The sequence below is a fragment of the Toxorhynchites rutilus genome, chromosome 3, assembly GCF_029784135.1.
Source record: "Toxorhynchites rutilus septentrionalis strain SRP chromosome 3, ASM2978413v1, whole genome shotgun sequence".
NCBI classification, from domain to species: domain Eukaryota; kingdom Metazoa; phylum Arthropoda; class Insecta; order Diptera; family Culicidae; genus Toxorhynchites; species Toxorhynchites rutilus.
In genome coordinates, this window is record NC_073746.1 from 68,682,258 (window position 1) to 68,710,088 (window position 27,831).

The 27,831-nt window shown below is 35.5% G+C and overlaps 1 protein-coding gene across 1 annotated transcript in view; it reads right to left on the bottom strand.

Annotated features, from left to right (window-relative positions):
• Nucleotides 1–3,579: 3,579 nt before the first annotated feature.
• LOC129776219 (elongation of very long chain fatty acids protein AAEL008004) overlaps nucleotides 3,580–27,831 on the bottom strand; it is an 85,837-nt gene continuing 61,585 nt past the window's right edge. The window contains exons 2-6 of the mRNA XM_055781732.1: nucleotides 25,262–25,764; nucleotides 4,655–4,735; nucleotides 4,399–4,582; nucleotides 4,209–4,324; nucleotides 3,580–4,147 (exon numbers count right to left, since the gene is read on the bottom strand). Coding sequence (XP_055637707.1) covers nucleotides 3,908–4,147; nucleotides 4,209–4,324; nucleotides 4,399–4,582; nucleotides 4,655–4,735; nucleotides 25,262–25,516 — 876 coding nt within the window. The 5' untranslated portion in view covers nucleotides 25,517–25,764 and the 3' untranslated portion in view covers nucleotides 3,580–3,907. The remainder of the gene's footprint in view (nucleotides 4,148–4,208; nucleotides 4,325–4,398; nucleotides 4,583–4,654; nucleotides 4,736–25,261; nucleotides 25,765–27,831) is intronic.

The following is a 27,831-nucleotide window of genomic DNA, read 5'->3' on the forward strand; positions in this document are numbered from 1 at the left end:
TTGGATCTCTTTTGACATTTCAATTGGATCTTTTTTGACAGCCGTTTTGATTCAGTCCGCACTACCTAGGATCGGCAGACTAGAAATTGTCGCAAATCATCAAATGGTGTGGGTAAAAATTCAATGAGCAGAGGATATGAAGGCATATCCTTCAATGCAATCTTGAATAACCGAGCCAAAGCGTTATATGCGCACCCAGTTTTGTAATCCGTGTTAGAAAAACAGTTTTCGGAGTGCAAAAAAAATTATAGGAGGTTGTGTCCAAGATACGACCGCATTGTTGGCGTAGAACTACACTGTTATTTTACATAAGTCGCCATACATTGGTGGCTTGAAACTACTAGGAATATAAACACTTCTCATCATTTTGCGTTATTCTCAGAAGAAACGCTTATATTACTGACCTCGAAAAAAGTTGCATTACTTTCTCATGCTCGAGGGAAGCGCAGCTGTCACTCTTAGTGGAGGAGGTTTTGCTACTGTCAAGCGAAACCTAATCACATACAAAATTCCAGAACGACATTTACTTTCTTGATGACTAAACAAGCGAAATAAACTCTTTTATGTTAATAACAACCTCGAAAACAGTAGCAATGCTTCATTATGATCAATATACTTACGACAACGTGAAGCGCAAACGGTCGAGGTCGAAGCCCGCTGAAGCGGCTCAGACGGTGGCCAAGCCCTCATTAACAGCCAGGAAGGTTCTGCTGTGTGTTTGGTGGGATTGTCAAGGAATAATCTATTATGAGCTGCTTCCCTATGGTCAAACGCTCAATTCGGACCTGTACTGCCAACAACTGGACCGCTTGAAGGTAGCACTCATGAAGAAGAGGCCATCTTTGATAAACAGAGGCCGCATTGTCTTCAATCAGGACAACGCCAGGCCACACACTTCTTTGGTGACGCGCCAGAAGCTCCGGGAGCTCGGATGGGATGTTCTTTTGCATCCGCCGTATAGTCCGGACCTTGCACAGGAGGTTTTGCTACTGTCAAGCGAAACCTAATCACATACAAAATTCCAGAACGACATTTACTTTCTTGATGACTAAACAAGCGAAATAAACTCTTTTATGTTAATAACAACCTCGAAAACAGTAGCAATGCTTCATTATGATCAATATTAGCGCAAATGCAATCCTAGTTGAAGGCAGTTTTGCGACTGGCACGCGATCCCAAATAACTTATAACATTCCAGTAAGACATTCGAGATGCTTGGTATTCCCCAAAGAATTTTTTGGCGCTCAACCTTGCCGCCTGCTTCGCCATAACGTCAGTTTAATGCATTGATGCACTCTCGAAGGCACCAACGAAGCCCTTATGATGACGGAAAACAAACAATGTTACCAGCTTGGAAAAAAACTGAATTATGTCACACAGCTTGTTCTCTGCTGTAACACCCATCGATGCGAATTCACTGATGAGTTTATCAAGAGCGACCGCTTTGATTTTAGTTGCTGCCTGGGTAACGGCGTTTACATTTTCGACCGACGCGCCGAAATCGTCTACTTCGCTGTTGTTCGATGCGGTGTCACACTCGCGAAGGTTCGGTTCAGTGCGAGCGCTTTTCACTGCACCAACATCGCGTGCATCATTAGATGACGCTTGCCTCGAAATTTTATTGCCCCTGGCAATGCGTTCGTATTTTGCAGGGCTCGAACCTGCCTTTCTCTTCTTCTTGCTCATCACACACTACGCGAAGCGTCCAATTTATGACGCGGAAAGAAAAACACACGATGCGAATAACGCGAAAAACGAACAGAAAGACCAAACGACGATATCCAAGTTGGATTACCACTGGTGGGGTCCAATATAAGATCGAAGCGCAGCGAAAGCAAAGTGAACTGGATTGCTCAACAGTCCGATGCCGAATGAAAGTTTGCCTCAGCGAGATCCACTGTTTATACTCTAGGCAAGTATTCCCCTTCATTCTTCTATCTTTTCCTTTGTTCACGGAGACTTTAAATACTACGATTTCCCCTCCGTTGGTCGTCGATAAGTTGCTCGTTATTGACAGCTCTGTTCGGGAAAGCACACAAATGTACAGAACAAATGTATGGGAAAATGGAAACGCTTAAAGTTTGCATGAATTTTAACCATCTACAAACCAGGGGAATCTAATGTATAGCATATTAAACAAATCTTACGGAATTTCCGATTCGTTTAGTATGTAAATCGCCAAAATCCGTTCGCGACAAAAATAGTTATTAACGTTAACTTTATTTCATAAAAACGTGACCTGTTTTCTGATTCGGCCCCCCTAATGAAAAACGTAGTTCTACGTCAAAAAACATGCGGGTGCAATAGCCCCGGCCCCGTGAATCAACAACTTCAACTTCTACTTTTTCTACTATAGAGGCCATAAACTTAAAAGTTCATTCGCCTCTAGTGTCTACACGATTTTCTCAGGTTCCTAAGTTTAGAAGACCGTGTTAAGGAAACATATTCTAGTCTGCACAAAGGCAAGCGAGTACAAAAGTACTCGCAGTTTGCATTTATTTGCAAAGCCGATTTCCCCAGATGCCTTGGTTTTGAAGTCTGTATCAGGGAACACATTTCGATGAAAACAAAATTCCCAATAGTTTCATGTATTTGCAATGCCGATTTCCCCAAGGCTGCTTGGCTTTGATGCCTGTGTTGGGGGAACCGTAAATTGGCCCAATCAAAACGAGGCAATTAGGGCGTTTAGATAACGCTTAAGATTACAGTTATTCAATTGTTTATCTAACGAAAAATAACATTTTATTAATCGCGATAATTGCTCAGAAATATTCCCTATCAATTGATGCATACATCTTTCCGAATGTTGGAGTTATAAACATTCGGCATCTTTGATTTTTTCATGTATGTACTGTGTTTAGGTTTTCATTTTAGCCCCTCTCCATATACTCCGGTTAGACGTAGTCCCACGTCAATATCAATAATCTAATGCGAATTCGAAAACATACTCGTCTCGAAGTGATTCGTTTTTGAAAATTTAGAAAATGTTTCGTTGGGGAGTTACGCAACACTTCATTTCAAAGTGCTGCTGTTCTTGATTGTTTGTCAGGAAAAAAATCGCATCTATAAAAAAAAACTACTCACTTTTGGGTTATACAACTTTTCACCTACCGTCAGCTTCAGCTGTATCGTAGATATACGGGCAAAAATATGTGTCATCAAATTCATCTACAATTTGGGCTTGTCATCAAATTAATTGGTCTATCTGCCTTTCTGAAGCACCATGTTCCATTCCTCTTCTTTTTAGGTAGGGTACAAAGTTCATCGGATACAACACCCTCGAAGCGGACTTGAAAGCCAAAAAAAGCGGCATTTATTGACATACTCAGACAATTCTTCCCAAAAACAGAATTATAATTCGGAAACGAGCAAGGAAAACCAGTTTCTGGCGGGCGTGAATCCTGTTCGTAAAATTTCCAACGCAAATAGCTTACGTAACTGGTTTGCCGGTTATGATTATGCAGAAAGCCGGTTTCCGAATGCTGGAAATTCAGAAGAATTTTACGAACGCTTACGTCAATTGGGTGCAATAAATATACAGTAAAGAATGAACAAATACCGACGGGATAATATCATCTTAACATGTGTCGCTTTTATTCTCACACTATTCGTCTGAACAACAAAACTCTACCTTACGCTCATTCTACTAAAATTGTTAAAATTACCTTACACAGCTAGCGAAAAAATAGTCCTTAAAAATCAACGTTTCACTCATGCAACTCTCCATCAACTTATGAGTAGATTTCTGTATGTTATGAGCAAATACTCGCTTGTTCTATGAACATGGAATGAGGTGTTAGTGTTTCTGTTGGTTTTTCGGTACAGGGAAGACGGGGATAGGGATAAGGGGAATATTTTTGGACAATGAACGGTACACGGTGGTGAATGAAGTGGCAGCCACTGTATATTATAGCACTTTCTCGGCAGGCTTCTCGGCGGTGGACGCTCGACTCAGGGCGGCGGCGTTGTTCCTGGCGGCAGCCAATCGGGCGGCGCGTCTTTGGCCGTATGCCTTCTTGTAGAAATCGTTGAACAGCAGGTAGAAGAAGATTGCGTTCGGCAGGGTGAAGCAGACCGACCAGCGGGGATAGCCACAGTCTGTCCACAGCAGCTGGGCCGAATGGACGAAGGCCATTCCGAATTGGATCTGCGAGTATGGGTTATGAGATTTAGAGAGATTTCTCGATTCAGCATCGGAGGTTCCTTACCATCTGCAGATCCGTGATGTACTTCTTCCACCAGAGATATTTGTGGAACTGTGGGCCCATGGCTGCCATCATGTAGTAGGTGTACATCACAATGTGTACGAATGAGTTGATAACACCTGCGAAAATACAAAGAATAGCAAACAAAACCAATGAGAACGATTACCGCTGGAACGTTCACTCCGATACGAACCGATGAAGGTTCCGTGTCCTCCCGGGTAGTATTTGGTGGCACCCCACGAAATCATCGGCATCACGGTGTGGTGGTACAAATGAAGGAAACTGATTTGGTTGTCCTTTTTCCTCAACGTGAAAAATACAGTATCCAACAATTCGGAAATCTTAGCCAGGAAGTAGATGTAACATCCGCGGGCAACCTAGGTGTAGGGAAGGATACAAATTCGATGAGAGCAATTCGGTCTAGTAAAGGTAAATGTTGAGATTATTACCCTCATTGCATGGGGATTGTCGGAGAAGTCCACAGGTTCACAGCGCCAGCTGTAGTGTCGTAACCAAGCTCCATCGAGACCCTTTAATAGAAAAATGAAGAAAAAACAAAACATTGGTAAAGAAATTTCATGTTGCAGTTATTTTTGTTTCGTGAGTTTTTGTAGGAAAGGCAGCAATTCCAAATGAAATCATCCTAAAAATGCAGATTTTAAAAACTTGTATAAACTTGATTCCAATGAAAGTGTGTATTCCGTTTGGGTTGGAGGAAATATGAGTTTTTCACAGCAAGTGGGAATTTTTTGACTCAAGCGTAACTTTTGAAAAGGGCGTATCGATTTTAGTAAGAGAAATCTTTGATAATTTATATCTCAAAAACTTTGAGTCATGCAGAAATAGTGTCTTAGAAAGCGTATTGATGAGTATTGATGTATTGATGTTTGAATATGGAAAAAATGTATACTGAGAAAAAAAATAGTACTCTTTTTTTTATTTACACAATAAAAATTCAATTTGCAATATCCAAAATACATATTTTATAATTTTTTTTAAATTTTTTCATACAAAATAGAAGTCATGCAGAAAATTTAAAAAATGGGCCCAAGATGTAAAAACTATTTTTGACGAACTTTGTGGAACATCAAATTTTTAGAAATTTTCGAAACTTCGAATTTTTGTATATTAACACTCATTTTTAGCCACAAATTATGAATCCTGATGTGATTTAAAACAAAAAAGGTTATTATCAATCTCCTTCTAAATGTAGTCATTCCCGAGATATTTAAAAAAATATTTCAAATTTATTGTCTTTTTTATAGTAAATAATCGCTTTTAATATGTTTGTCGTGTTATACCGTCATGTTAATTAAATTTTATGAATTTTCATATAATTCCCAACTATTTTTTTTTATTGATTGAAGTTTGTATTAAGATAAAAAAGATTTTTCAGTTTCGCTACGTTTTGTATTAACCCACATGTCTTCGAATGTTTAGTAACGTAACTCCTAAACATATGTCTTTACCATAACGATGTTATGGTAAAGACATATATTTTCATACATTTTTTAAATTTTCTGCATGACTTGTATGAAAAAATTAAAAAAATATATATATAAAATATGTATTTTGGATATTGCAAATTGAATTTTTATTTTGTAAATAAAAAAAGAGTACTAATTTTTTTCCTCAGTGTACATTTTTTTCATATTCAACGATCAATACTCTATAATTTTTTCTAAGACACTATTTCGGTACGACTCATAATTTTTGAGATATAAATTATCAAAAATTTCCCTTACTAAAATCGATACGCCCTTTTCAAAAGTTACGCTTGAGTCAAAAAATTCCCAATTGCTGTGGAAAACTCATATATCCTCCAACCCAAACGGAAAACACACTTTCATTCGAATTAAAAATACTCATGTTTTGTCATTTGTCGATTTCATTTGAAATTACTCAAGGTTATTCTAATCATTATTCTTTTTGTTTGAACTCTATTTGCGTATTTCCTCCATTCAAAATATTGTTCATATTTTACTGGATGTTCGTTAATATTTTTTCATAACAATTAGATTAGTCAATTAAAGTGAACTAGTGGTATATGTAAGAGATTTGTCTTCTTTCTCTAACACAATTTTCTATCATGTTTACCTAGAATGATTGTGTATTTATTTTTTGAAGAAAATATCCAAAAATGCAATTTAAATACCCCAAATCGTTTCTTCAATTCAAGTTGTTTCTGTTTTCAAATTATTAGTAGACGAATTTCATGCCAACTCGACTGTCCATTGGGAGCACCATCTCAGATAGTAGTGAAACGCTGTGGGTGTAAAGACATGGGTCATTGAAGCAACTTTGCATACTTTAAATATTCGAAAAAAGAATTAGACTACTTTTTGGGAAAAGCCAAATTTTTTTTTCTTCATTTTTTACAAAAAATTATAACTTAAAAACTATGATACCTACAAAATTCTTAGTCGAAGGATGAAATGTAGGAAATTGTTTAAATTTTCACAAAAAAACACCAAAAAATTTTGAAAAAAATTTCGCTGACCAAAAAGTTACATCAAAAATTAAAATTCATTTATCTCAAAAACATATTTTTTTTAAAATTCCCAAAAATATATATCTGAATAGCCCTTGAAATTTCCAATAAGTCGTGTATACATCGGAAGATGGGCACTCTTACAGGGAAAAAGTTTTTCGAGCAACAACTTTTTCATAGTTTCTTTGCAAAAAATACAACTAATCCTAATTTTGTTGAAAGTCGAGATAGCGATATAGTGTATTCGACAAAGTTTTAGATCTTATTAAAATATGAACTTTTGTCGAAGACCTCAATATTCTATCTGTTATAGTTTTTGGAATATAAATCATTTTTGTATGAAGACTCCTGCAACAAATAATGTTTTGCTCGTATCATTTTTGTGTGTAAATTCTCACGTTTGACATGTTCTTGAAATGTTTATAAATAGAGAAAAGTTAGCGGATCATGCAAATTGCGATGATTTATACATAAAAAATGTAAATTAATAGAATTTTTTCAAAGAAAAACATGAAAAAGTTGTTGTTCGAAAAACTTTTTTCATGTAAATATGCCCATCGTTCGATGTATGGAAAACTCGTTGGAAATTGTAAGGGCTATTTATTTCTACATTTTTTTAGATTTTTGAAAGCATATTCCACAGAAATGAGTTCTTATTTTCAAATTTATTTTTTATTAATGATTTTTTTTTCAAAAAATTCTTTGATAATTTCTAATGAAAACCTAAGTAATTTCCTGCATTTCATTCTCTGACCATCTTTTTGTAGGTCTTATAGTTTTTAAATTAAGATTTTTCGAAAAAAAAAAGTTGAAACTCAAAATTTAAAAAGAAACCTACAAAAAAATCTATCAGACCAACAACATTTTAGTCAAAGAATGGAATGTAGGAAATGATTTTGGTTTTCATTAAAAATTGCCAAAAAAAATGACATTGAAAATAAATATTTGAAAATTAAAATTCATTTTTCTCGAAAAAATATGCTTTTAAAATTCTGAAAAAAATTTATACAAATAGCCCTTTAAATTTACAACAAGTTTTCCATACATCGGACGATGGGCACATTTACATGGAAAAAGTTTTTCGAACAACAACTTTTTCATGTTTTTCTTTGAAAAAATACTATTAATGTTCAATTCGTTACATTTTTATGTATAAATTATCGCATTTTAAAAGCTCTGCTAACTTTTCTCTATTTTCTCTACATGTCAAGAACATGTCGAACGTGAGAATTTACACACAAAAATGTTACCAGCAAAACATTATTTTTTTCAGTAGTCTTCATACAAAAATGGCTTATATTTCAAAAACTATAAAAGATAGAAAGTTGATGTCTTCGACAAAACTATATATTTTAACAAGATCTAAAACTTCGTCGAATACATTATATCACTATCTTGACTTTAAACAAAATTAGGATAAGTTGTATTTTTTTCAAAGAAACTATGAAAAAGTTGTTGCTCGAAAAACTTTTTCCCTGTAAGAGTGCCCATCTTCCGATGTATGCACGACTTATTGGAAATTTCAAGGGCTATTCAGATATATATTTTTGGGAATTTTAAAAAAATATGTTTTTGAGATAAATGAATTTTAATTTTTGATGTAACTTTTTTGTCAGCGAAATTTTTTCCCGAAAATTTAAAAATTTAAACAATTTGCTACATTTCATCCTCTGACAAGAATTTTGTAGGTATCATAGTTTTTAAGTTATAAATTTTTGTAAAAAATTAAGAAAAAATTTTTACCTTTTCCAAAAAGTAGTTCTTTTTCGAATATTTCAAGTATGCAAAGTTGTTTAAATGACCCATGTCTCTACACCATCAACGTTTCACTGCTATCTGAGATGGTGCTGCCAACTCCTAAGACGAGTTGGCATGAAATTCGTCAGTAGTAATTTTTTATATGTTGCTCCTTTGTTGAATGAATTGTGTGAAAAGTATCTGTTGCTGCTGATTACTTTCTCGGGATACCTAGACTAATTGAACGGTTAATTTAAACCTAAAATTGTTTTTTTTCTCCGCCTCGCGCAACCTTTCCGAACGTGGGCATCAATTCTTGTTACTCCCAACAATGATGGTTTTCAGTACTCCATTCTAAACAATAACATCGGCTGTTCACTATCGGAGGTTTGATTCCGTGAATTAGAAACCAACAAATTTATTAGACTTCTGACGACTGCGAAAGAAAATGATTGAAATGTTTTGCAGTTCTGATTTTCCATTTACGAATTGTTACCTCTGGTTCCATGTTTTAGGAAATGAAAAATAACTCATTCTGAGTATAGACTTTTGTAATTATGATGAGGTATAGATGATCTTTATCTTCTCGTCATTGTTTATTAAGGATTCAGATTGGATGTGGCAAATCCGAAAATACGACGACATGTGTTTTATGATCAGCTCGGCTTAAGTCAACAAACTAGGATAAGAATAGGAAGGCAACTCGAATAAGTAATGAGAATTCTAAACAAGGGTTGCGCTAGTAATGGATGCCATTGCTAACGAGTGCATCATTATATCCTCCGAAGGCCCACAAATTTAGTGTCAGAAGAGGGTTGATTTATATAAATTAGTCTTTAATCATAATCATAGGAGACAAATGAAAACCAAAACTATCAAATTGTTCAGTAATTTTTTTTTTGACGTAGAACTTAGTCTTACATTAAGGGTGATAAATCAGAAAACAGGTCACGTTTTTATGAAATAAAGTTAACGTTAATAACTATTTTTGCTGTCAACGGATTTTAACGATTTGCATACCAATCGAATCGCAAATATTCTAAGATATGTTTTATATGCTATACATTTCAATTTCATAGTCTGTATATGGTTTCAATTGATGAAAATTGGAAGCATTCCCATTTCCCCATACTTTTGTTCTGTCCATCTGTGTGCTTTCCCGAACAGAGCTGTCAAAATGGGCAACTTATGCAGCCGCTAGAACAGAAACAACGAAGGGGGATAGCGAAAAGAGAATATTTGCGAAGTAAACTCCACCCTTGCATAGTAAGCTGTCGCTAGCGTATAAGCACTGCATCTCGTCTGAGGAAAATTCTCAGAATCTTTCTGTGCCCGAAACAACAAAGGTCGCTTGTTCTGCTCGTTCGCATAGGCGGGATTTCAGGATCCTCGGAACTTTTTACTAAAGAGTTATTTATGAAATTACGATGTATTCGCAAATAATATACAACATGATGAACCCACAAATTTAAAAAAAAGAAGATTACGTAGTCCTACGTCCGAAGTGATCGTGTCTCGGATAAAACCCCTCGAATTTTTTCTTGTAGTCGTCAAAAAAAAAAAACGAAAAATCTAGAATAGATATATTATATTGGATATTTTAGAATTTCTAGCATTGTGCAATGTTCACGATTTTACATTGATCTGCAGATTGAAAGAATACTATGGCTGATTCAAGTATTGAAACAGCAGCTGCTTAATATTGGAGGTTGAAATGGTGACAGTAACATATAAGAGGCAAACTGGGTAATGAAAATGGCAATGATAATCGTGGTATCGCCTGCAGAAGCGAGTGTCCTGTACTGGATATGCATTTTTGGCGTAGAGTTTGTCACAACTGTAAATATTGCAATGAACAACACGACTGTAAAGACGAACACGTAAGAAAATGAACACTATCTGATATTTTGGAAGCAATTAGATCCAAGCCTGCTTACATAAAACTTTTGGAGTTTACCGGTAAATCTCTTCAACTAGATGGGGTATCCATTTTCAATGTGTCACTGAAGCTAGTTTCGGAATACAAAAGACAGTACAGCGTGTAAAAACGATTAAGGGGGTATTCTAGTGTAGAGGCACGCATTTCAGACGTTTTTTCCAGTTCCGTAAACATATAACAAATAATATTTTTGCTATCCATTATATCATTATTTATTTCTCTCTATCTTTTAACAATCAAAGAAAAATTTAACAGAGAAAAAATATTCAAAACTAGAATAGTTAAGAGCGGTTGAAGTTAGAGGGTTAAGAAAAAGTTGTGCCATGGCATACACGATTCCAGCCCTTCTGGTTATCTGTAACATAAAAATCGAACAGATTCTGAATCAGTAAAGATGTCGCAATCGCATGAATCTCGGAAAAATCAAAAACATCTTTTTCGACAAAATGGCGACCGTTTGAAAAATAAAAATCGGTTTAAAACGTTTTTTCTAACGCTTCCCAATTTTTTTTAATTTTTCAGAGGTTCATGCGGTAGATAGATGCCTGCAGATTGTATCCATATAAATTCGACATGAATCGGTTCAATAGAACTTGAGATATCGTGTACGCCAGATTGAAAAAAAAAACTAGTTTCGAGTAAAACGCATTTGAAGTTCATTGTAATGGCCATAACAGATTAGATACCGCATCACTAAAATGGCTCTAACTCGGTAATAATAGGTTTTTCGATAAGACCTCTCTAGGGTATATTCTTGAATACCTAAACTACAAAAATATGAAGGTAAAAAAATTATTTTTTCAATTTTTTTAGACTAGAATACTGCCTTAAGGAAAACTCCGTAGGACAAGGAAGTCTTGTCAGGATTGGAGAAGAGCGATGTACAGATTCTAAGCAGTTTTATGGTTAGAATATTGAATGGTTAATGCATAAATAACAAGTAATAATGAAACAATTATAGCAAATGAACAATAACGATACATTGATTGAATGTGTTTCACAACATTGAGGTAATTCTAGAGAATAGGATAGTGGAGCCATTTCTAATAACTGACCTATAAGGAATGCACATGAACAACCAGACTAACAGACATTTATCCTTCTAATTTTCAATAGAAACTTATCCAAGGAACAGTCTTGAAGTCATGTTATACTAGTGAATTTAACAAATGAAAGAACTTAAAATGAAATACATGGGAAATCATTGCGTTATAATGAATAATAAAGTGAATAAGACATGATGGAATTCTATAACGAAACACAGAATAAAAAAAGGATGATATGTTCAAAAAGGAGAAACATAAATTAAAAACACTACAGATATGAATGTAGAGTTTTACGCGACATACGCGACAAATGACAAGGATGATAAAAATCTGAGATAATGCTGTGAGTACGTAAAAGAGTAAGGAGAATCAAATCAAGATTGAATACAAAAACTTAAAAGTAATAAATGACGAATTTAATGCCAACTAGTCTTAGTAGCCCTACCCCTTCAACGAATCAGCAAATCTTTTTTTACCGGTGCATTTTTTGTTTGTACATCACCTTAAACGAAACCATTTTCTTGCACTTGCCTCAAGGAGGCTGAAATAGTGATGTTGAATTAAACCTGTCAAACAGCTGATCAAGTTGTATACGGGGGTTAAATTACGTTTCTGATTGGCCGACAGGTGTATTAGTAGATAGATACCGTGCCTCGCTTGAGAATGCATTTTTTGCACTTGAGTTGCAACGAGATCTGTTCTGTCAGTCTCGTGTGGTTAAGTTAAATCAGTTCAATCAATTACAATCTATTACTAAGTGTAACCAGTTAATGGCAGACGTGGTTTATCGCTGGGATATTTGTATTTGAGCCTGTTGATAATAATTGGATAAATAAATAAACAAATAAAGAGCTCGATACCCGATTGCTATTATGACAATTACGGAGGGCTGGGATATTCTACGAAAGGGTGCTCAATAAGTTTCGATCTACGCTTTCACCTGATACAATAAGTCGAATATGATACACCAGTGAAATGTTGTGGGTGTAAACACATGGGTCTTTTAAGCAACTTTGCATACTTGAAATATTCCGAAAACAATTAGGCTAATTTTTGAAAAGATCCAAAAAAATTTATTTCATAAATTTATATCTCAAAAACTATAAGACATACAAAATTTTAGTCAGAGAAAGAAATGCAGGAATTTTCATTAAATAATATTTAAAGTTTTTTTTATTTACGCTAATTTTTTTTTAATTATTTTTTTTTTAATTTAAAAAAAAATGTAAATAGCTCATACAATCACCAACAAGTCATTCCTACATCGGAAGATGGTCACTTTTACAAAGAAAAAAGTTTTCTAACAACAACTTTTTCCCGTTTTTTTTTTTGAAAAAAATACAACTAATCCTAATTTTGTTAAAAGTCAAGATAGCGATATAGTGTATTCGACAAAGTTTTAGATCTTATTAAAATATGAACTTTCGTCGAAGACGACAACGTTCTATCAGTTAATACACATTTCAGCAATCGGTACTGTCCCATTCCACCAACTACGAACACCCGAAAAGACTAATCTTCATAAAAGCCGGACCCTAGAATTTCCCTGCCATAAAACCCATAAGCAGAATTTCCCCGCCATAAAATCATAAACAGGTATAAACATCATGAACGGATAAGAAAAATACAGAATAAGATAATGCTGGAGCCAGGTAAACTTTGTATGATTCTAGCATGAACATAAATAGCGCAGAAAGCTAAAATATAAAATCAGTCCCTTTTTAGTCCTCAATAAACAAGGAGCATCGCTCCTAACGCAATAAAACTTAGTTTTATTTTTTAAACTTATCTTTTATAGTTTCTGGAATATAAGGCTTTTTTTTCAAAAAAAAAAAAAAACAAAAAAACATGAAAAAAGTTGTTGTCCGAAAAACTTTTTTTCATGTACTATCGTATATCCATGATGGCGAAGAAATGCTCTGTATTTGGTGGGATCAAATGTTGCTGTTCGAGTTGAATATTTGGAAAATATCAGATGGGAAACTATGGTCAAATAGTCCACACCTTGTCCCACCCGACTTCAATTTGTTTCGATCGACGAAGAACGCTTTGAATGGAATGCGGTTCACTTCATAACGGGATATCAAACATTGGCTGGATGCATTCTTAGCTTAGAAATGCACGCTTCTTTCGCGACGGAATCAGTAAATTGTCAGAAAGATGAGGAAAAAGGAGTGGCTAGCGATGACCAATACTTTGAACAATGTATTAATCAATTTTATTATGCGAATAAACGTGTTCTTTAATGCAAAAACAGAAGCGGGTTATATCTGTAATATAACCGCAAGATGAACGTAGAACTAACGACGACGACCAATTGTTTGAAGTTGCATCTGAATCAATTATTAATACTGTTCTGTTCTTGTTTTTAATTCTATTAATTCTCAATGAATGAATGAATGAATGAACGGATATTTTGAAAGAACGCTGAAGATTTTTCTTGTTAGTGTTTGAGTGGATGGGTGTAAATATGGAATTATTTATACAGGGATACACATGAAATTCAACTCTTTTGACCTTGTTGGTGTTCCTGAATAGAACCGAGGCGCCTTTATTTTGCGTCCGTGTTCTGGAACACATATTCCGTCAACGAAAAATGCATGTGAGGGGCTGTCCACATACCACGTGGACAACTTTAGGGGGGGGGGAGATGGGGGTAGGGGTTACGAAAATGACTACGCTTGTCCACGGTGAGGGGGGAGGGGGTTTTGATAATGTCCACGTGGACACGTTAAGTATTTTCTAAAGTAAAACATTCAAGTCAAATTTGAATGAGATCTGTTTTGTATTCACACGATTTTTTGAACTTCACGCCCGCCCTGAGTACTCGATATTCATCAATAAAAAAACTGAACTGCCTGAGAGTGCTGCTCGGTCAAACATCCATATTTTTTCATATGACTGAACGTCTTTCCTGAATTGTATATTCTGAAGGTAACGCAAATGAACTAGGATCCATCAATTTATTCCAATCGGTACTAGAGGGCCATTGAATCCGTCAGAATGTTGGATTTTTCGTAGTGTTAAAAATCACGACTTAAGTGCGGGTTGAATTCAGCTTTTGCTCTTGATGACATAACTGTTTGGTTTTTTTTTCGAGAATTCTCAAGGATTTCTGAACATTTGAAACGAACAACAAATTCTTCCATGAGTGTACGGGCCGTATCTCTGGAGATCTATTTCTTGCAGCGATGATGTTTTTCATTGATGTCTGGTAATTTTTCTAACACGCTTCTTTTGAATTGTCTGGAAAGTTCATGCTGCTACTGCTGATTAATTAAAAGAAAATATTAATCTTTGATGCACATGAATTAGTAGATTCGCTACAGATGTCGAAAATCACCTTTCATGAGAAACGAAACATCACGAAAAACATGCATGCAACATGCAAACATGCAACAATGCATGGACTACATATTAACCCATATTAGATTGTATTCATATAAACATAGATCGGATAAGTAGTACTTGAGATATTGTGTAAGCCAGTTTGAAAAAAACATGTTTCGAGAAAAACGCGTTTGAAGTTTATTGTTATGGCCGTACTAGATAAGATATCGCATCACTAAAATGGCTATATCTTGGTAATTAATGAGATTTTGGAAAAGTCTCTTCTATGCTATATTCTTAAATGTCTGAATTAGAGAAATATGAAGAAAAAAATTATTTTTTTTTCAAATTTCTAGACTAGAATTCCCTTTTAAAGAACGTAACATTGTGCTAATTTCAAATCCGACCAGATTCCGGAATAAGGGTTTACTTTACCGAAAAACACTTGAAGGAACTTATCTCATACTGCGATTCGTTTCATAAACGCGACGAAAATACATATTTGTAGCGAATTGTAAAAGGCAAATCATTCACAAGAATGTTGAGTTAAAAAAATCTTAGCAAGTAAATGGAACCCCGAAGCAGGTTTTCGCTTGAAGAAAGTTATGGCTGGGTCTGGTAGGACTAGAAGAAAATCTGTAGTTTCGATGAATTCCAACAAGTACTGCTAGCAGCTGAGCGTATTAAAATCAACGATCCAGAACGCTTCTAGGGCACTTCTAAAACTCCACCCACCTTACTTACCAGATATTGCATATTCATATTCATTATTAACTGTTAAGATTCTTGCAAGAACTTAAACTTACTGCATAGCATAAGTTCTGAGAGGATGGAATTCTCAAGTTGCATGGAGGATGCTGAAATTTTCAGGAAAAAACGGTGTATCTATGATCGAAAAGATGCATGTCTACAAAAATATGCTTTTGGTTTTTTCCTTAGAATCGGCACGAATTTTTCAGGACAATATTTAGCATGATTTAACAATTAAGGGTTGTAGGTCAACGGAATCATCGATCACGATGATACTGCAGATGTTTTGTTTTTACTAGGTTCATTAGAGCCATCAGGCACCACCGAAGCTGTAAAATCATTGATGTTTAGACGAAAAAATGCTGTTTTCAAACAAAGTGCTTGATTTCATTGTCTGATTTTTTTTTAAACTCAAACAGCCAGCCTGCTTTAATAAAAATACTTGAGAATAGGTTCACAATCGATATTTTAAAATGGATAAGGAGATAACGTAAATGGAATTCGGAAGAAAATAATGAGCTCCCGGACAATGTTAAAAATCGAATATCGAATATTTTAAGACAAATCGTAACCATTGGTAAGGCTATAATTTTTATCAATAAAAATATGCAATAGAAAATAGAAACAAACTTGAAATGAAATTTATGTGAAAAAAATTGAATTTCTTGATTTTTTCCTCAAAACCGGAGGAATGTCCACGGAGGGGGAGGGGGGTGTCTAAAATCATGCTTTTTCTGTCCACGTGGTATGTGGACAGCCCCTGAGTAAAAAAGTACTCAGCTTGCATGTATTTGCTATGACGATTTCCCAAGGTGCTCTGATTTTGCGTTCGTATTCAGGAACACATTTGTTTCACCAAAAAAGAAACCATCGTCAATGAGTTAAATTGTCATGACTTCAATAGCTTGTTTTCAAAACATTTTTGAGCTATTGAAACAATTTGGAACAATAAGTTACAAGCATATAACGCGTAGACGTTTTATTTTTCTAATGAAGTGGTTATCATGTTGTTTGAAACCGAGACGAATGAAAAACTTCGGTAAAATGTGTCGTGAAATAGTGCAGAAGGAATGAGAAGCACATGCCACTTCTGAAAGAAAGAGACGGTGGCACAATCGGAATCTGCTGGATCAAAATATATCAAACGCAAATCTTCCATCATCATTGATGACAACACTGTTGCTTCTTGGTTGGTACATACTTTCTACTGTTCGGGTATTATTTGTTATGTATTTATGTATTTTTGACCATAATTCGTATTTTTTTTTTGTGCATTGTGTATCATAACGTTGTTTTACAACTTAGGTTTGTTTTATGTTGGCTATGTACCGCTGGTATAACTCCATTTAAACAAAAAATAAATCTTGTCCTCGCACGAACCATAATATCTGTGATACTTCCTATTACATTGCTGACGAACGGATCGCAATTTCGTTGTTTTTTTTTTGCTTAGAAGCGTAACCATGCAAATTTCCAATGAAATAATCTGTCCAGTTGAAAGATATTATCGGCAAAAAGAGGGCCTAGGAGATTTTGCAGATTAAAACATATTTTTCCCATTTGGAAAACGCTTGCGTCTATTTTTGTGGACAATCAATCGTTTCAATGTAGATTTGTTCGCATAGCTAGACGTAATCACCAGGTTGCTCTGTCTGTTACGTTAGTATTTACATTTTCAATAATAGTCAAAACGTCTCCGCCGGTAGTTTCTGTTGTTATCGGATAAAATCGGAAAGGTTTGGAAGAAATTTAGTGAAATGTCTGGAAAAGGTGCTCTGGGTTTGTTGCGAGTCTATGATAGTACTTTTTTTTCCTAAATACTCTGGGGTATGATAAGAACAGCAGATTCGTGTTATTCAATTAATCGAATTTGTAAAGGCAATCTACAATGTTGGTAATTTTAACAACATGATTTATGCCATACAAATGAAACACAAATTTCTACATTACTCGGGAGTTAATCAAGAAAATGAAATGAAATTTGGCATATGGAGGTTTAAGGGTGCAATAAATGATTCTATGGTAGTTAGACTCTCCATCCCCTTCTCTAAGGGGGGGCTGCCATTCAAATGAAACACAAATTTCTGCATTCCTCGAGAATAAATCAAGCAAATGAAACCAAATGTAGCATGTGAAGGTTTTGGGGTGCAATAAATGTTTCTATGGTGGTTAGACTCTCCACCCCCTCTCTAAGGGGGGGCTGCCATACAAACGAAACACAAACTTCTGCATAACTCGAGGATTAATCAAGCACAATTCGGATTGTGAGGGCTTTAGGGTATGAGAAATGTTTCTACGATGGTATGACACCCCTCCCTCCTCTGGAATGGAGAGGGGGTCCCATAAAAATATTACACATATTTCAACCAAAAATATTCCAACCAAACATGACAATTGAAAATTTTCGGAAGACTCTAAAGGAAAAAGGGAAAATTCAGAAAATTAAATTCTTATATGTTCTACAATTACATAGTGACAAGTGATGTTAGTTTATTTGATGTTTGCGCTAGCGAAATTGATCTTTGTTCTAAACTGGAAATGGATTTTAATGTGATGAAACGCACTCCTATATCTTCTTCTACCTATACCAAAAAACAACGATCGCCGGATGTGTTGATAAAAGCAGACCTCGAGGAAGGAATTGTCCGATTTAGGGCTGTCTTTATTCTATCATCATATTTTCGGTATAAAACATTTATTTCATGTAACGGAGAAACATGTTATTTGCAAGCGATTGAAAAATTTTGAACGAGAATTGTGTCTGAAAATAATCTGATATTATAATGATGAGTTTTGTTAGAAAAACTAGAAATTTTATAGTAAAAGGTAAATTCAACGGGGTCGATTAGAAGAGCAATCAATGAACAGTTCTGCCATTAGACCCATGAACTTGCTCATAGTGAGAAAACGTGAATGTTTGAAGGTATTGATAACAAAAAACAAATTTTGGGCGGGACGAAGTTTGCCGGGTCAGCTAGTGTTTATATACAGCCATTCCATGTCAAACCGGTAAAGTGGCTCTCAGATTTTCGAGAAAAGTGGTAGTTTTATTCTTTATCGAGAAGCATTAGACCCGTATTTTGTAATCATTATTGGGATCATTCCATTTTAGGATTGCCCCAAAAATCAATGTTTTCCTATTTTTTCCAAAAAATCCTTTTTTTATATTCATAACTTTTGATCTACTGTACCGATTCGGATGATCTACATATCAAATTAAATAGGTGACCATTTCCATTCTAGTGTGGTCCAAAAGATATAGAATCACATTTTTTCCAAAAATTCCTTTTTTTAAAAATTCATACCTTTTGAACTGCTGAACCGATTCAGATGATCGACATATCAAATTAAAGCCAATTAGCTAGTCTATTTCCGAAAAATATTATACTTGCAGAAATTTTGGATTTTGGTCTTGTAATTATTGATTTTTTTTTTCATAGTTTGCATTGTCTCGGGTTCAAGGGCGCTCATAATAAATTCATAACTTTTAATTACCGGGCCGATTCAGATGATCGATATACTAATTTGAATTCAGATGAAAATTTACATATGCATGAAAATTGGATTCTAGTCGCATAGATGTAGTCCAGTCGCATAGAAATATTGAACGAAAACTGAAAACATGTTAACTTTGGAAAATCACTCGAAAACGAATAAAACACCTCTCTGACATTCGGATATATTATGTAAAAAAAACTCAGGTTTCAAGAAAAAATATAAAAAATATGGTGACCTTCCGGTGACTTCCGAAACCATGTAAGCTATGAAAAACAATTACAATCAATAATTACGAAAACAAGATCTTGGTTTTTTCCAAGTGCAACGTTTTCCAAGCAGACCTATTGGCTTCAATTTGATATATCGATCATCTGAATCGGTTCAGTAGTTCAAAAGTTATGAATTTTTGAAAGGGTCATTTTTGGAAAAAAAAAAAAGGGGGAAAAGTTGATTTTTCGGACCACCATAAAATGGAAATGGCCACCCCGATGAAAAAAAAAATACGGGTCTAATATTTTACGATGAGGAATAAAACTACCAATGTTCATGAAAATCTGAAAACCACTATATCGGTTTGGCACGGAATTCGATTTTGTGCTTGATCCATTCTCACCCCCACTCAGTGCAAATAAGAGATTATTTCGAAAATATTGAAATTCGAATGGAAACAAATTTTTGATGTTCAAAATCAGTAATGACTCATCTGGCAAGACTTTATAGAATAATTCTATCCAATATTTACAATTTTAGTAGTTCTGTATAATGCTGGGCATGAGATTTTTTCTGTGGTGTTATTTGAAGGGTATTTACACATCAAACTTTGATGAATTATTAAATAATAACTATTTGTACTACAGTTAAGTATTATGCATTGGAAGTTGTGGAAATATATCTCCTACTAAACGGTTCACAGATTTCACAAATATTCACAATATTTGTCAATAAATTACTAATACTATACCATTTTTGACCCAATATCACCTCCATAACCCATATTCACCCCCTTCGACAGTATTTTTAAAAGTAAGCTGAAACAGTATATGACCATCAACATAAATCAATATATTCTGTAAATGTGCAGATCCCTTTTTATATATGTAGACTTTGGCTAGTGTGTATTCTTTTTTTTTTCTTTTTTTTTATTCTTTATTTGAGAGGCTTTCAGCCTCCTGGGCTGGTTCGCCTCTGTTTCTTTTTTCCAGTATTCTTTTAATGTTGTATAATATGGTGGACCCTTTCAAAGGAACTCCAATGTTCCACTGAGATTTCACATGTTTTGACGTGGGACTACGTCTAACCGGAGTAATGAAAACCCAAACATAGAACATGCAGGAAAAAATGAAATATTCCGAATGCTTATAACTCGAACATTTCTAATTGGATCGGAAAGATGTTTGCATCAATTGAAAGGGAATATTTCTACACTTCTATCGCAATTAATAAAATGTTATTTTTCATTAGATAAACAATTGAAAAACTGTAAAATGTTAAGCGTTATCTAAACGCCCTAACTGCCTCGTTTTGATTGGCCCGATTTACGGTTTTCCTAACAAAGCCATCAAAACTAAGCAGCCTTGGAGAAATCGGCATTGCAAATACATGAAAGTCGGGGGTATTTATGTTCCGACTGATATGTGTTTCCCTAACACAGACTTCAAATCTATGGAGCGTGGGGAAATTGGCATTGCAAATACATGCAGGTCGGGGGTATTTTTGTTCCCACCGAAATGTGTTTCCCTAACACAGACTTCAAATTCATGGAGCGTAGAGAAATTGTCATTGCGAATTCATGCAGGTCGGGGGTATTTTTGTTTCGACTAAAATGTGTTTCCCCAACACAGACATCTGAACCAAGGTGTCTGAGGAAATTGGCATTGCAACTCCATACAAGTCGGGGGCATTTTTGTTCCGACTGAAATGTGTTTGCCTAACACAGACTTCAAAACCAAGATGTCTGGGGGAATCGGCTTTGTAAATAAATGCAAACTGCGTGTACTTTTGTACTCGCTTATCTTTGTGTAAACTAGAATATGTTTCCTTAACACGGTCTCCTAAACTTAGGGACCTGGGAAAATCGAACAGACACTAGAGGCGAATGAACTTTCAGGTTTAAATCCTCAATAGTAGAAAAAGTAGAAGTTGAAGTTGTTGATTCATGCAAGCCGGAGGTACTTCTGCACCCGCATGTTTTTTTGCACTCCGAAAAGTGTCTTCCTAACACGGATTACAAGAACGGATACGAACATAACGCTTTGGCTCGGTTATTCAAGATTGCATTGAAGAATATGCCTTCATATCTTCTGCTCATTGAAATGATTGCTAAGCTTAGGTAGTCCCACGTCAACCTTGCGGTTATATTATAGATATAACCCACCCTTTTTTGTTTTCTTCGTTTGTAGATGCGTTCTCCGCTATTTCTTCTTTTGTTTGTTGTTTGTTAGCAAGAGTCCACTACCAGGGGGCTCTCTATTCGTGCTTTCAGGTGTGGGGATTAGTGGTGGGTATAAAAAAAGAGCAAGTAAGTTTCGTAGATGTCCAATTCTAACGCGCTGTTTTTCAATACTGCACGATTGACTACAACAAATTTATTTTTATTTCCCATTTTTCCCAAAAATGACTTTTTCAGAAATTTATCCACTTAATGTGGATTCGAAAAATTGCCAAAATGATGGTCATTTGAATTTTAATTAGCTGTTTTTTCAATAAAAATCGCTTTCGAAAAATCATAGAATATTCATAAATTGAGATATAAAAAAAAACGGGAAAAATTTAGATAATGCATGTTACAGCTCCCGTGGCCGAGTGGTTAGGTTCAAACCTAACATGCCGGGGGTCCGGGTTCGATTCCCGTTCTGGTCGGGGGAATTTTTCGTCAAAGAAATTTCCTCCGTCTTGTACTGCCACTCAGAATGCATTCAAGGCGTGTTATTTTGAATAGAAATCTCAACAAAAAGTACTCATAAAAATGACGCAAGTAATACTACGTTGAGACGGCGAAGTTCCTTTAGGAACGTTAGAACGTCATATAAGTAGAAAAAGAAGATGATGAAGAAGATTTTACAGGCTGAAAAAAAGTGAAATTTGTGCACTAGATGCTGAGATAAACGTACCACCAGCTGAAAAAAAATGTTTCGAGGAAAACACATTTAATGATTCCTACAGCAATGCTACTTCCCTTGAGGTGTCCCTATAGTTTTTGCTACAATTTTTCAACGAGATGAAATATCGATACAACATTCCTAAAAGTATGTAAAAAATCCCAAATAATTTCGATTCTTTCCGATTACTCTGGTTCCCCACTTAATTATTTTGTTCAGTATATATTTTTAAAAAAATATTTGGGAAATTCAAATAATTTCCTACATTTCCGTCATTGACTGAAATTGTTTAGGTCTCATAGTCATAACTTGAGTTTAAATTTTTTGTGATAATTTTAAAAAAAAACTTAAGCCACTTTCCAAAAAGTAGTCTAGTTTTTGAGATTTCAAGTATGCAAAGGGCCTGGCCGGGTAAGGGAGTAAAAAGTGCCTCCAAACCAAATCACTAGCTGTATGGCAAATAATGTAAATGATATTAAATAAGAAATTTTGGTGGTTTATTTGAATCCCTATGTGGTTTAACATAGGATCTATAGTGAAAAACGTATTTTTTTATTTATTTCACGCCATCCTCAACAGATCCGAGATAAAAATTTGAAAAAAATACTGAATGTGCATCTTACTACGGTGTATCAAGAAAAAATATCAAAAAAAATCAAAATATCAAAATTCATCAAAAATTTGAGTACTAAAAGAAATATTGAAATTCAGAAATTTTTTTTTTGGGATTTAGAGATTCAGACTCTAATTCATATTAAAATGTGCTCCTACGGCTTTTCTAGATTGATAAATATCTTCAAACAATTTTTTCATCTAATAATAAAAAAAAATACACAGTTCAAAAAAATGTTTGAAATTTTGAAAAAAAAAAATATAACTTTGAGACCCATATCTGCTCAAATTTTTATTTAAATGCGTTCGAATGTGTCTTTTTTTCTACATGTGGCGTAATTTTTCCTGAATTTTTAAGAGCATTGCGACGCACAAAAATAGTTTTCTTCATCGTCTGAATTATTTTTTTTTTTTAAATCGATAATTTTATTATATTCGTGGTTTTCAATTGTAAGATTAAAATAAAAAAAAACAAATCGGATTTTTTAAGTGTTCTTCTCATTAATCCGAGTGATCTTTCCACAAGGATTTTATTTTTTCTCACAGAGCTCTATCGTACTCCTAACTCCTATGAACTTGGTAAACCATCTAAATCCAATGTAAAGATAATCTCATATACTTTAAGATACGAGAAGAAAAGTTGTACAGCGCAATGCTCTAAATATACCGACAAAATTTAAACATATGAAAAACAAATTTTAAAAAATATTACAGCAGTTATGGGTCTCTAAATTCAAAATAAATTAAAAAATGCCCAAAGGCCAAAAAACCATTTTTTTTCGCACAATCCTCTTAAAAATTCATGAAAAAATACGCTACATGTGGAAAAAACAACACATACGAACACATTTATATAAAAAATAGAGTAAAATTAGGTCTCAGAGTAATATTTTTTTTTTCAAAATTTCGAAATGCATGAAAATATATATATTTTTTTTGTACCGCGAAAAACACTCTAAAAAATCTGAAAAAATCACATATACCTAAAACAGACGTAGGACGAAATTTGAATACAAACTAGAGTAGTACTGAATGTCAAAATAAAACAAAATTAAAATTTAGTTTAAAATAAAGATAAAAATTAATTTAAAATTTTTTTAGTGTTTGATTTTCTGATGGAAAAATTGTTTGAAAATATTGATCGATACACCTAAGTAAGATGTACTTTCAGTTTTTTTTTTCATATTTTTGTCTCAAAGCTATTGAGAATGACGTGAAAAAAACAATAGGTGCATTTTTCATCATATATCCTATGGTATACCATATAAGGACTCAAATATATGGTACTACTGCCAAAATGTTTTATTTAGTACCCTATACAATATTTTCCATACAGCTGGTGATTTGGTTGGGGGACTTTTTACTCCCTTACCCAGCCAGACTATTTGGAAATATAAAAAAAAAATTTTTTTGGTACCGCGCAACACTGAAAAAAATCTGAGAAAAATCACAAATATCTAGAAAAGCCGTAGAAACACATTTAAATATGAATTAGAGTAGTACTGAATCTCTAAATCCCAAATTTTTTTTTTAATTTCAATATTTTTTTTAGTACTAAAATTTTTGATGAAATTTTTTTTTTCATAATTTTTCTTGATACACCGTAGTAAGATGCCCATTCAGTATTTTTTTCAAATTTTTATCTCAAATCTTTTGAGGATGGCGTGAAATAAACGAAAAAGTACGTTTTTCACTATAGATCCTACGTCAAACCACATAGGGATTCAAATAAACCGCCAAAATTTCTTATTTAATATCCTATACAATACTTGCCATACAGCTAGTGATTTGGTTTGGGGGCACTTTTTACTTCCTTACCCGGCCAGGCCATTTGTTTAAAAGACCAATGTATTTACACCCACAGTATTACAGTTTTTGAATTCTTTGACCAAAATTTTGTAGGTTTTATAGTTTTTGAGTTAGTTAGAAATTATTGTAAAAAATTAAGAAAAAACAACTTTGGCTCTATTCAAAAAGTAGTCTATTTTTTCTGGAGATTTCAGGCATGAATGAATGATGAGAGTGACTATACGAATGCAGACGCGTGAATGGGTTATATTTTTTTTCGACTAAGTCGCGATAAACGGGTTTCCAAAGCTAATGCTAGGATTGAGCTCTGTGACGAGGAAGACGAAAATGTAAACGGAAAACATTAACGAAGCTGATAATTTGACGAATTTCACGAAAACGATAGTGGCTAACTTTAGTTATTCGGCTAATGAATTTTGCTTCCAAATAAATGTTATCGAGAATCTAAATAGTTTAGTAGATTCAAACTAAAATCATTGGGATATTTGTTTGTAGCCTCTTCACTTATTAAATTCAATGCATCTATAGTGGTGGAAACTCACTGTTCTGCTGTGCTCTGTATTTACAGTGTTTTAATTTATTAATTAATTCATTTAACATCCGAAAATGTATCCGACACCCAGTTAATCGTATCAGCTTGTTTGTATTCCATAAAATTCACACGTTATGTAAACGTTGAGTCTATTCCTTGAGATTGGAAACCTACTTCAAATGCAATACAACAAAAAAGTAGTCAGGAAACTCACCTCCACGAACAGCCATATGCTCACGATGACCTGGATGAAATTGTACACGACCAGCATCTTCTGCATTTGGAAGGGCTTCCGGTTGGCCATGTATTTGGGGCCGAAGTTCAGCACAAAGTACAGATAGCTGGCAATGATGGTGAGCACAGGTACGGGTGACGTGATGAGGGGCCAATCGTTCGTCCTGGGGTCGGCCAGCTCGATGAACAGGAAGTCCCAGTAGCTGGACGACGCTGTGACGTTCGGCGATGACATTTTGGCTTGTGATTTTTTTTTCTCCTCCCTTTTTCTTTAGTTATTACTTATAAACTACGATAATTGACTTTCACAGGTATACGGAGTAGCACCGGTTGATGCCTACTTGACAGGCTTCTTGATCACTAGGTTTCGTACTAACTACTAACTACGAGTAATTGACATTTGGGGGAAGGGGAAGCTCCGGGGGTGGTCACTTGGAAGAACTCGATTCAGCGCTGCTGTGAGGAAGCACTCTCGTAGAATATCTGAAAGATGCGGGAAAAAAAGAAAATTGAAATATGAGTCAAGCGTTCGTAAACATAAATATTCTTCAGGAAGTGAATAGAATTGAATAGAATTAATGGCGCAACGGAGCGAATAAAGCAAAAAAGCAGCTAGAAATTGACCGGTTCAATACGGAATATTCTCCGTTATTCGAAACATTGCTATCAAAAGCAGTTATTCTTCGATGCCCTTTTCAAACGATATACACGAGTCCTTCGGATTGCTTGATACGGCGGGTTGTCGCACGAGTTCAGCGGGAGTTCGCAAGTGCTAATAGGATGAGTGACACGAGATGGCCAATTGATGCCAATGACGATGAACGATGGCATCTAATACATACGGCTCGGATAGATCTCATCGAACCACAACACACCGCCGAGCTTCCATAGTCGCTAATGTGGTTGACATTGGACCCGCGGAATACCGTTCGTACGAAAAGTGAAGCTCAACGTTCATATATGTATGTCTGTATGTTTTGCTTTGGAGAGCCATATCCTTTTGCGAGAATTAGCGCGAAAACGCAAAAACAACACCGCGAGACATGCTTTTTTCGACGATGGAAGCAAAAGCGCGTCATTCGGTTTGCGGTTTCTCTTCGCGGGGAGCTGCAACCGGGTGGTGGTTAGGAGGAGTGGCAAAACAACTTTCAATTATGTTCTAAGCACCACGGCAGTAACGGCAAGTGGAAACGTTTTGGCTTAACTTTATTGAACGAACCGATCGGTGTTTGATGTGGTGCAGCGACCTTCAGACTGTGTCCTCATCTCGAATGGGAAGGGGGAATGTTCGCTAGAGCATTGGCTCGTGCATATCTTTGATGGGAAACATCGACGCGAAGCTGTGTCCGTTCGCTATCGGTCGAATCAGTAAACTTCCGATGGGGCTTACAGAAGGCCGGCTCTAACCATTAGGATTTAATTAAATTCCCAACAACTATCAATCAGCCCGAGAGTAAGTGATTTAACTTCGTGATTTAGAAACAATCAAGCTACTACCAGATCATATCACTCTAACGAAATTCATCTCCGTATCGGCCGATCGCAGCTATCAAGCACCAAGTCGGACAAAACCCCTCTGGACCGAAAGATAAACATTATGATCTTTCATTGAACATTCTGCTAGCGGTGCAAGCAATTGTGGGTTATTGATTTGTCGATTATCACACACTGGACTGCTAACTACCCATTGAAGGTACTAATAGGCGCGTACGAGGGGGTGGGGACTCGGAGCCATAACGCCGCGATGTGTGGGCATATGTTTACCCGCGCGGTGGCTGTGGGCATGCGGAAAAACTGGTTCTCTGACCGGAGCCTATGTTGTAATCGTTCCGACGCTTTGCTAGAGTGGAACATATTTGCATCCAACTGTTCGCTCGCGTGCAAATGTCAACAAATCTTCAAGGTTAGCGATGTGAAACCGGTGAGTGAGTGCACTTTGGGGGGAGTGAAAATAACGGATAGCAGGTAGCATTTGTTTGCGTTTTCTTTAAGCTTTTCACGGGGCTCGATTTGTAGCCAATTTGCACATTTAAAACCCCCAAGGTTGGCAGTCCGGAATAGAAATGCACCCAAATGCTTCCGCGGTGTGAATAGATTATTCTTCCTGACAGCGGATGCGGTTGAGTTATCGTTCGTCGATAAACACTCGGCGCGATGAGTCGCGCATGGGATTGCGTAAAATCATGATCACGATCTTGGAAATGTTCTAACTAGTTGGAAAAATAAGCACCACATCAGCAGCAGAGCAGGCATCCATTGAGTCGCGCCGGTTGACAAATGGCGAGACTTCTCTCGATGGCAGGCAAGCGCAGGTGACACTCACAGAATTTTATTTTCTACGATAGAATAGTAGCAGCAGCAGCTACAGCTCGAGGAAAATATTAAATACTAGTTCGCGACGTGTTCAAGTTGTAGTGAGAACGGAATGCAGTGGCTTCAAAGCGCATTTCCACCATCAGTAGACTGACCCGTTGGGACAAATATAGAGAGGCAGCGATTTGCGCCGCTGTGGCGGTTCGACGGCCACAACTTCGATTGGATTGTATCGCG